This window comes from Myotis brandtii, unplaced genomic scaffold (genome assembly GCF_000412655.1).
Source record: "Myotis brandtii unplaced genomic scaffold, ASM41265v1 scaffold187, whole genome shotgun sequence".
Classification (NCBI taxonomy): domain Eukaryota; kingdom Metazoa; phylum Chordata; class Mammalia; order Chiroptera; family Vespertilionidae; genus Myotis; species Myotis brandtii.
The window spans coordinates 3,244,119-3,254,998 of NW_005356944.1; the positions used below are offsets into that span (position 1 = coordinate 3,244,119).

At 59.3% G+C, this 10,880-nt stretch overlaps 1 protein-coding gene across 1 annotated transcript in view; it reads left to right on the forward strand.

Moving 5' to 3' along the window:
- LRP5 (low density lipoprotein receptor-related protein 5) overlaps positions 1-10,880 on the forward strand; it is a 63,475-nt gene that overhangs the window by 39,582 nt on the left and 13,013 nt on the right. The window contains exons 11-17 of the mRNA XM_014538128.1: positions 919-1,103; positions 2,228-2,551; positions 3,906-4,105; positions 6,874-7,082; positions 7,720-7,910; positions 8,481-8,690; positions 10,787-10,880. Of these exons, the coding sequence (XP_014393614.1) occupies positions 919-1,103; positions 2,228-2,551; positions 3,906-4,105; positions 6,874-7,082; positions 7,720-7,910; positions 8,481-8,690; positions 10,787-10,880 (1,413 nt within the window). The remainder of the gene's footprint in view (positions 1-918; positions 1,104-2,227; positions 2,552-3,905; positions 4,106-6,873; positions 7,083-7,719; positions 7,911-8,480; positions 8,691-10,786) is intronic.

Below are 10,880 nucleotides of genomic sequence, written 5' to 3' on the forward strand. Positions count from 1 at the left end.
TCCTGATTTTACAGAGGTGGAAACTGAGGCTCAGAGAAGCTGAGCGCCTCACCCAAGGCCACACAGCCAGTCAGAGCAGAGCTGGGCCAGGAAGGGCTGTTCTTTCCCTCGGAGCTGGCTTTGAGCCCCTTGGATTGCACTTAGCCGAGGGTTAGCACCATGCTTTGTGTGGGAGGCCTGGGCTCTGCCCCTGGTCTTTGGGGCTGGGGTGTGGCGGAGGGGGCGTCTCCCTCTGCTCCGAGATTCCTTTTCTGAGCAGCTGGCACAGTGCTGGTCCCATAAGGCATTAGCCATGTGGAGGGAGCACCCCAAACCCGGCCTGCCGCTTGCCCTATTAGGGGTGGCAGAACAGGGAGGTCCAGGTTTTAGCGAAAGGGCAAGTCCCACGTGCCTGATTCTGGGAGGAGGACGGGGTTTCTCTTCGTGGAGCTGTCGGGAGGCGGCAGAGCTGTGTGCGTCCTGGCCCTGCTGCGCCTGCCGCCTCGGAGCTGTGTCCTGCTCTCCCACATCCTGCTTTGCCCACGTTCGTCCTGGCTCCCCTGTCACCCAGCATCCCGTGTGGGTTAGTTAGCATTTGTCCTTGACAAAGGCACTCCAGCTGGTGGTTCTGTTACACGGCCACCTTGTCTGTGCACCTGTTTGTGCCTGTAAATGGGGTGACCACACTTCCCCTGCAGGTGAGCTGCTGCGGGCATTCAGGCGGCAGGAGGTGGCACAGTGACGGCCCCTGGAGGGATGGCGGGTGGTGGGGGCTCAGGGGGTCTGGCCTCTTGCCTGCTTCCCAGAGGGATGTTGTGGAAGTGGCTTTCTCTGGGACGGGGAGGACCAAGCTTAGGAGACAGTGGCGGCCGTGTTCCCTGCCTTGCCGAGAGTGTGGATGCATCTGAGCCCGACCTGCCTTTCTCCCGTGTCTTCCAGCTACATCTACTGGACCGAGTGGGGCGGCAAGCCACGGATCGTGCGGGCCTTCATGGACGGGACCAACTGCATGACGCTGGTGGACAAGGTGGGCCGGGCCAATGACCTCACCATCGACTACGCAGACCAGCGTCTCTACTGGACTGACCTGGACACCAACATGATCGAGTCATCCAACATGCTGGGTGAGGGCCGGTGGTCCTGGGGGTGGGTGTCCTTGGCTGGAGCCCCTCCTGCACTGTGCCCTCTGGCCTTCGAGTCCCCGGGCCCTCCAGGAGGTGTGGGCACGCCCCGAGTGCTCGTCCAACTTCCCCTCTCTCGAGGGCCGTCCCTTCCCGCACTGTGCCGTGGATGTGTCGACAGAGGCCCTGTGACCACAGTTTCGGGCGCCGAAAGCTGGGCTCCAGCTAAGCCCTGGGCTAGCACTCTCATTTGACACCGCACCACATGGCCTAGGCTTTCACTGATGGGGAAGCAGGCCCAGGGAGGTCACGGGACTTGCCTCAGGTCACAGAGTGCCGCTCAGACGCCAGGGCCACACACCCATCTTCACCCTGAGCACCTACTACGTGCTAGGTCTTGTTCTGGGACCACTCACAAGCTATACCCAGCACCCTGTGATTAGGTAAAAAACACATCGCTCCAAGTCACCCAGCAGTAGGGGCAGGATTTGAACCCAGAACACATAACTCTGGGCTCTGTCCTACTGGAGGGGCGTGGTCCTGTCAGCTCTGTGGGGTCACGGGGCTGCCCTGTGCAGCGGAAAGAATCTGGCTTCCTGCCTCATCTCTGCTGCTCTCACCCGGGGTGGGCATGGTTGTGCCCATGCTACAGATGAGGAAACTGAGGCAGAGGCGGGCTGAATGGCTAGTTCCAGGTGTGAGCAGAGCTAGGACCCCAATGTCCTGGCTTTTGCGTGGGGCGGGCCACACCCACCCTGCATGCTGACTGTCCTGGTTTACGGGGCTAATGGGCAGCTTTGAATGTCTTTGCAGATCCCATTACCTTTCCTTCATTCTGCTATTGATGAGCGTTGGGCTTGTTTCCAGTCCGTGGCTCTCACAGCCAGTGGCTGCCACCCACCCTCTTGTCCGTGTGGTGCAGGCGCACACTGTGCGTGCGTTTCTCCTGTGAACGGGAGAGGAGTTGTCTGGTCCCAGGGTGGTGCACATCCAACGTCAGTCAGTCCTGTTCCTTTTCCAAAGTGGTCGAACTTCCTGTCCCCGGCTCAGGCTGCCAGGCTGCGGGGCGCCCCGCGCTGCGGGCGTGCTGTGCTACTGCTGACGCCCTGCCTGTGTGTCCCACGCAGGTCAGGAGCGGATCGTGATTGCCGACGACCTCCCACACCCCTTCGGCCTGACCCAGTACAGCGATTACATCTACTGGACGGACTGGAACCTGCACAGCATCGAGCGGGCCGACAAGACCAGCGGCCGGAACCGCACCCTCATCCAGGGCCACCTGGACTTCGTCATGGACATCCTGGTGTTCCACTCCTCCCGCCAGGACGGCCTCAACGACTGCGTGCCCGGCAATGGGCAGTGCGGGCAGCTGTGCCTGGCCGTCCCCGGCGGCCACCGCTGCAGCTGCGCCTCCCACTACACCCTGGACCCCAGCAGCCGCAACTGCAGCCGTGAGTGCTCGCGTCCCCCGCCGCGCGCCCGGGTTGGGCCAGGCTGGCTCCGGGGCTGGGAGGGAAAGGGTGCCTCGGTGCACAAACTGCACAATGTTACCTGGAGGCCTGGGCTGGGCGGAGGACCTGTTGCTTCATCAAGACACAGGAGCTGGGCCAAGCCCCGAGCTGGCACATCCCACGGGGAATCGTGGTCCCTGGGAGAGAGCGCTCACTCGGGGAGGCAGGCCCTGTTCTCAGTCCTTTCTGTGGCTCTCGTTCAGTCCTCACGCCTGCAGGGAGGGAAGGGTCACTGTCCCATCTCGCTCACAGGCGAGGAACGTGACACAGAGCTGGGCCACGCAGCCGGGAAGGCCTGAGCCCGGTTTGAATGCAGGCAGGTTGGCTCCAGAGTCCCTGCTCTTGACCCCTTGCCAGGTGGCCTCACGTTCACACGTGTGATTCTCACACTGACACTGAATTATGCAGCCTTTTAAAAGCTCTCATGTCAGTGATAAAAAAGTGAGTTCCAGGGACCCTGAGGGCGACTTGCCCACAGGCCCAGGGAGAGCGGTGGCCCTGCTGGCGGGCTCTTCCCCTGTAGCATCAGAGCCGTCGTGCCTCCGCCTGTGTGCCGCACGGGGCAGCATGCAGAGCTCTGTTGCCTGGGCCTGGCCTGAGGTCACACAGCCCTCGGCACCAGGAGGGCTGGCTTTCCTCATCCCCTCGTGTCGATGAGCCCCCTGAGCTGGTGCGAGCTGGGCCTGGGCCGCAGCCTGGGACTCCCACCCCTGGGCTCCCTTTGGTCCTGTTGTCCCTGTCCCCCTGGGGGCCATAACCTTGAAGCAGAGGTGCAGGTAACCCCGCACCCAGAGGGGACGCCTGTGGCCGGTGACCTGGGTAGAGGATGGCACTGTCGGACAGTGGCTGCAGCCCATGGCCTCCTGCACATTCTGAGAGATGCCGTTCCTGCAGCTGGCAGCTTTGCTCACTGACCCCCAGCAACATACCCTCCTGGGGTCACTGTTCACCCCATATGCTCCTCAGCAGTTCCCTGGCACGTGGAGACATGTCACCCGAGCTTGACGGACACTTGCAGTGGGCCCTTGGTCCTCACTGCCTTCCTTCCTGCCGTCTTCAGTCTTGATCACTTACAGATGAATTGATACCTATTTTTAAAAAGACGGGCACTCATAAAAACTGAAACCGAGACATGTAACACGGAGGGTAAAATTCCCTGTGGCCCACCCCGGGAAGCAGGTTTCTGTCCTTCTGGCCTTGTCCCTTGTCCCCTGGGGGCTCCACATGTAGATCTGCTCTCCCTGCGGCTCCCGGATGCTGACCCGCAGCCCCCCCTCTGTTTGCCTCACCCTAGCGCCCAGCACCTTCTTGCTGTTCAGCCAGAAAAATGCCATCAGCCGGATGATCCCGGACGACCAGCACAGCCCGGACCTCATCCTGCCGCTGCACGGGCTGAGGAACGTCAAGGCCATCGACTACGACCCACTGGACAAGTTCATCTACTGGGTGGATGGACGCCAGAACATCAAGCGAGCCCGGGACGATGGGACCCAGGCAAGTGTATCTGTCAGAGGCGTGAGGGCACTTCCGTGAAGAGCTCGCCCTGGGACTCTCTGGGCTTCGCCCACTTTCCTTAGCAGTGGGGGTGCCCACCAAGCACGGTTTGGGGTCAACAATGATTTGAGCTCTGATTCTGCCATTATTGGGTGTGAAACTCTGAGACTGGTTATGTGTAGAAACTGGATTTTATAGTTTTTGAACTCACTGGGCAGTGCGGGGGGTGGGGGAGTGTCCAACCCCATGGGATATTTCTTCTTTCCACAGTGGTTTTGCACAGGGTGGCTGGTATTGCTTACTCTGGATTTGTTCTTATTTCATAGGAATCGTGTAGTCAGTTCTGCCATAATGCAGTCTCTGCGTTCTGAAAATCACCATGCTTTGCAGAATCACACAGCACACACCTCAGGGCCATGGGGACAGGGGGCTGGGGCGCATTACGCACCGACAGGAGCTCCATACAGCAGTGTCATGCAGGCTTAAATGGCTCAGGACGTAAGTGCCACAATGGAGGCCTGACGTTGGCTGAGGATTTGGGCGTCGGAAGGTCGCGGCCTGTGGGTTTTTGTGAGACGGTGGAGTGAGTGTGGACATGGGGCTCACAGGGACACCGAGGGGGCGTGTTTTCCTACTCGGCCCCGTGCTGGGTGCACCCACCTGGTGCTTCTCACGGGTGAGAGTGCCCGAGAGCAAATGTGAAATCCACGTTCTGCTCAAGTGGCCCCAGTGCATCACACATTCGTGTTTTCGAAATTCGCGTCCTGGCAGGACTGACGGTTTAGGTATGTGACCCCGTCCGGAAAAGGCACGCTCTCTGCTGCCTCGGGCCTCACCCGGTGTCTCCGTGTGGCAGGGAACTGTGACCACCATGAGCGTGTTTGGCTCATCCTGCCAGTTTCCAAAGACCCTTTTACAAAAGCTGCAGAACTGAGCGGCCCCTTTCTCAGGCCAGGGGTCCGTGCAGGGGCCTGTGTCACCGTGGGGAGCTCTTGAGACCGTGTAACGGTGATGGCGAGGCATGCTCGTCGGCGGAGATTTTCAGATGATTGTCGTGTGTGTAAAGTGGATTTTGCTGTTCCGTCCCCTGCACTGGATGCTGTGGCTGTCTGGGTGGGTTGGGCATAACTTCCAACAAGATGCTTCTTCCAGCAACGATGGGAAGTTAGCAGGGCACCTTTGAGGTTTGTGCCTGGTGGAAATGGGTTTCTTTCATCCTGCTCAGAGCAGGTGCCGCATCACTGAGCGTCCTTTTCGAGGATGGGGAGGTGTTAATTGATGGGCTGTGGCTTCCCTGCTGTTAGGAGGTGTAAATTGCCTTAGGGTCCTGTCCAGGCATTCCTTTAGAAAGCTGGGCAAAAGCATGGAAAGATTTTGAAGAAAAAGCCCTTTTAGGAGCAGCTTTCGGGTTTTCACTGAATTTGGAAACATGGTTCGCTCCTTGTCTCTTGCTGAGCCTCCCGCCTTTGGTGGCTCTGGTTTTGAGTCTTGTTTGTTTGCTTGTTAATCCTCACCCGAGGATATTCTTTCCATTGACTTTTATAGGGAGTGGAAGGGGAGGTGGGTGGGGAAGAGAGAGAGAGAAAAACATCGATGTGAGAGAGACACACTAATTGGTTGCCTTCCACATGCACCCCAACTGGGGCCAGGGATCGAACCTGCAACCCAGGTACATGCCCTTGACTGTGAATCGAACCTGCGATCCTTTGGTGTGCAGGCGGATGCTCTAACCACGGCTGGCTGTGATTCTTTCTTAGGGCCCCCCGCAAGCCCCCCACAGATGATGTTTTAAGTTATTACATTCTTGGCTAAGTTTTCTTACCTGTTCATTTAAAATTTTTTACTGTGGCAAATATTCATAGCAGAACCATTTTAATAGTTTTGAAGTGTATGGTTCAGTGACACTAAGTACGTTCGCATGGCTGTGCGAACAGAACAGTTCTTGTTCTCCAACTGACACGCTGCCCCCATGACACGCTGAATTCCCCAGCCCTCCCGCCAGCCCCTGGCGCCTGCCGTCCTACTTTCTCTGTGAATTTGACTGTTCTAAGTACTTCATATAAGTGGCATCACACACTTAGCACGTGTCTTTTTGTGTCTGGCTTATTTCACTGAGCGTAACATGTTCGGGGTTTATCTGCGCTGTAGCATGGTGGTTCTTAGCTGGCTTTTCCGATGGCTGGTGTCCCCAAGTCTGGTTTTAGGCCCCCACCTGGCCCTGCACCCTCACTGGGCCTTGAAACTGGCGTCCCAAGTCTGGTTTTAGGCCCCCACAACACTCTCACCTGGCCCCCACCTGGCCCTGCACCCTCACTGGGCCTTGAACCCCTGGCCTCTCCCTTGGAGGAGAGGGTTGTGCGAGGTTCACCTCCGTTCTCTACACTTGGTTCTGGCACCTTCAGTTTAAAAAACAGCAGGAGCCTAAGAAAACAAGAAAGCAGAGCGATGTCTCGGAGGGGGTCTGTGATCCTGGGTTCAGCCGTCAGGCGGCCCTTCGGTGCGGTGCGCGCAGGAACAGGACCGGGAGAGTGACAGCGCTGGTGGGGGGCGGGGGGGCTGAATCCGAGTGGATGGGCCTGAGACCTGGGTGAATGGGCGAGAGCTCTCCCCGAGGGAAGCTGCTGTAGGCGTCAGTTTCACTCTCCAGTGTGCGTGTGGGTGAGAGCCGATTGGATATGGTTGGAGCCTGAACTCAGACACCAAGGCCTCGGCCCTCCCAGCCCTCCCGGCCCTGCCTTAGCCGGCGTTCCTTTCTCACTGCTTTACAGCCCTTCATTCTGACCACTCCGAGCCCAAACCAAAGCCCAGACAGGCAGCCCCACGACCTCAGCATCGACGTCTACAGCCGGACGCTGTTCTGGACGTGCGAGGCCACCAACACCATCAACGTGCACAGGCTGGACGGGGACGCCATGGGCGTGGTGCTCCGTGGGGACCGGGACAAGCCGCGGGCCATCGTCGTCAACGCCGAGCGAGGGTGCGAGGCCAGAGGGGCAGGCGGACACCGTGATGTGGGGGGCTGCACCCCGCTGGGGCTGGGAGGGGTCTTCCATCCCCGACTTTCCGATGGCTCAGGAGTCCCGCCACGGCAGCCAGAGCAGAACGTGGGAACACTAGCTCGTTCCCGGCCTCAGCGGGAAAGCAGACACCCGGGGGTGGCCTTCCCAGGAGGCACGTGTGGGGAGGTGCGGGTTTTGCTGAGAGACCGGGAAGGATGTAAGTTCTAATTCGTGGGTTTTGTACCATCCCCATCAAGCTCAAACCCTGTACGACAATCCCTTCCATAGCATCGCAGGTGGTGGCTGGCTACTCACTCGCATATGTTCCGCCACAGGGAGCTCACTACCTCCCAAGCTGGCTGTCCCTGGCACAGCTTCCCCTCCTGAGAGCTCTTTCCCTCCAGGAAGGCCCCTGGTGCGCCCCCTGCGGGCCCGCCGGTTCTCTGATGCGTGGGAGGCACCTGGGACATGATGATAGACTCGGAGCGTCCCAACGGGATAAACCTGGGTGGGAGGGGACCTAACCCACATGACAGGAAGCCGACTGGCTGGTGCTGTGCGAGCTGCATCCTGACAGGAGATGGCACCTGTCCCCCACCTGCTCCCCTCCCACAGGTACCTGTACTTCACCAACATGCAGGACCGGACAGCCAAGATCGAGCGCGCGGCCCTGGACGGCACCGAGCGTGAGGTCCTCTTCACCACGGGCCTCATCCGCCCGGTGGCCCTCGTGGTGGACAACACGCTGGGCAAGCTCTTCTGGGTGGACGCGGACCTGAAGCGCATCGAAAGCTGTGACCTGTCAGGTACGTGCCCTGGGCGTCCTCGGGATCGGGTCCCTGGGCAGCCACAGGTCTGACCTTGCCCGGGACGCCCGGCCTCCCTTGTCATCAGTAACTGTGGTAGTGGCTGTGGTTGTCGGGGACCTGCTGTGAGCGGGCACAGCGGGGGCTTCACGTTCACCTTGTGGCAGAGGCCGAAGACGAGGCTCAGAGAGGGCGAGCAAGTTGCCCTGGCTCCCACAGCGCGGGGTGGGGCAGGAGTTCGACCCCAGCCTCTGCCTCCAGTGCCCAAGTCCCAGGTGGGCCGCCTTCGACCAGGAGGCCCGTGGCTGGAGAGGAGTGGGAGTGGGTGTGTTGAGGGCCTTTTCTTCCATAAGATGGGATGGGGTGGAGGGAGGGGTCCTGTGTCCCTGATCCCAAGGCTGTCGTGGGTGGGAGCAGGGGCAGTCCGGGGCTGGTCTCAGATCTGCCCCAGCTCCAGCCCCAGCGTGGAGTCCTGCAGGCTCCCTGCCAGGCTCTCTCATCCTCCCGAGCCAGGAGTGGGTCGCGCTGTCGCGGTCGGCCGCCACTCAGGGGCACTTGTCCCATCTGCAGGGGCCAACCGCCTGACCCTGGAGGATGCCAACATCGTGCAGCCCGTGGGCCTGACCGTGCTGGGCAGGCATCTCTACTGGATTGACCGCCAGCAGCAGATGATTGAGCGCGTGGAGAAGACCACTGGCGACAAGAGGACACGAGTCCAGGGCCGTGTCGCCCACCTGACCGGCATCCACGCCGTGGAGGACATCAGCCTGGAGGAGTTCTGTATGTGGGGGGTGGGCAGTGGTGTGGGGGGTTCCCAGGGAAGGGTGGGCCTGGGCTCACAGCACAGTGACCCCAAACCGGCCCCCTTGGGTAGAGAGGAGGTCGGGCCGCTGTGCGGAGGGGCGGTGCTGAGGCCCTGTTCTCGCGCTGGGCTCCTGGAGGCCGCTCTCAGGCCCGCTCCCTGCCTCTCAGCGACAGATCCGAATCTCCTACTTCCTCCAGCGGGAGAGCCCGCTCTGCTTTTCAAGGGCCCGTGGTTAGATGGTTCGATTCGGCCCAGCTTTAAGTCTCCCTTGCGATTAACTCAAGTCAGCTGACTAGTAGCCTTAGTTACATCTGCAAACCCATGGGCACGCTAGCTCATCGCATCCCCTGTGTTGGGGGTTTGGGTGGGAAATTGGGGAGCGTTGAGGATTCTGCCTGCCACAGCCTGCTGTCTACGCCAGGACCTCTTGTTCCTCTGTCCCCTCCATATATGACCATGTAGGGTGCGTGTGTGTAGGTGTCTACCTGAGTCTCTGTCTTCTCACTCTTCATTCAGTAAATACACCTGGGCTGACAGCGGGCTGAGCAGGGCCATCGCTTTCTCTGTCCTGTGATGCCTAGGGTCTGGCCAAGTTCAAGGTGCTCGCCTTCAAGGTCCTGGGGGATGCCCGGCTCACCAGCCTTACCCCAGCCCCTCATCCTCCCACTGGCCAAGCGCCTGCTCCCTGGAGTCCCTCTGTCTGGTCACCTTTCCTTCTCCGTCTGAATAACTCCTACTAATTCTTCACTGTCACTCAGCTCAGGTGTCCCTCTCTTGTGGATGAGCTTCTACCCTTGGAACCCCCTCCCTGCCACGTGGTGACTGTCCTGCCTCCCAGGCCCTGTGCTCACTGTGTCATTACCTTACCTGTATTTCACAGTTGTGCTACTTTGCATCTAAGGAAAGCAGGGCTCAGAGAGGGTGTTAGCTTCCCCTTGTCAATTGGCTGATGAACACGATGGGGCTTGGATTTGAGGCCAGAGCTCATGATTTAGCTCCTGGGCTTGTCTGTTGCTTACCTCCAAGTTGGCTACCACGGTCATTAGAGTTACCTGTGAAGTACAAAGCCTGGGTCTGAGTGAGGTTTTGGCTCGATGTGACCTCTGACACAGTGAATCTGTCACTTGTGTGTTGACTGCTAGGGGCGGAGCCAGTGCTTTCTGCCATTCTCACCTCAGGGAGGTCAGCTACACCCCCCTCCCCAGGCTCCTTCCTCTGGGTCAGGTGTGGATGCATTGTTAGTGGAACTGAAATGTGCGCACCCTCCACAGAGTCAGCACCTGCTGCTTGAGCTCCCCTGCCTGTTTGTATCCTGCAGTCCCTGTAATAAATCACCACAAACTGGGCGACTAAATGCATCAGAAAGGTCGCCTCCCGTAGTTCTGGAGGCCAGAAGTTTGGGATCATGGTGTCTGTGGGGTCAGCTCCCTCTCCAGGCCCTGGGATGGTTCTCTGCCCCTTCTAGTTTCTGGTGGCTACAGGCGTTCCTTGTGGCCACATCGCTCCAATCTCTGCTTCTGCCATCACACGGCCTTCTCCCCGGTGTCTGTCCCTTCATCCCCTGTTGTCGCTTATAACGACGCTTACCGTTAGACTCAGGTCTACCCAGATAATTCAGAATAACCTCAACTCCAGATTCTTAACTTGATTATATTTGCAAAGATCGTTTTTCCAAATAAGGTCCTATTCACGGGTTCTGGGTATTTGGATGTGGACATACCTTTTTGGGGGGCCACCACTCAGCTCTCCACACCATGAGAGGCAGACAGGTGGGCAGAGTAGAGTGACAGTTGTAGGCACAGTGAGAGCTGGGGAAGATGCGCTGGGCTGTGACGTTGGGTAAGTTTGGTACCTGCTTTTGGCCTGCGTTTCCTCATCTGCAAAATGCAATGTCACTAGACACAGACTCCGGAGGTTGCCCTGGGAATTAAGTGGGAGGATCTGTGGGGGCCTGGCCAACGAGAGTGCCGGCTCTTGTGAGTTCTCACCGGGCCCTCATCCCCTCCACCCTCTGGACTGCGGACCTGAGGTGGGAGGCAGAGCTTGACCCCCTCCCTTTTTGTCTCTGCAGCGGCCCACCCATGTGCCCGGGACAACGGCGGCTGCTCCCACATCTGCATTGCCAAGGGTGACGGGACACCACGGTGCTCATGCCCGGTCCACCT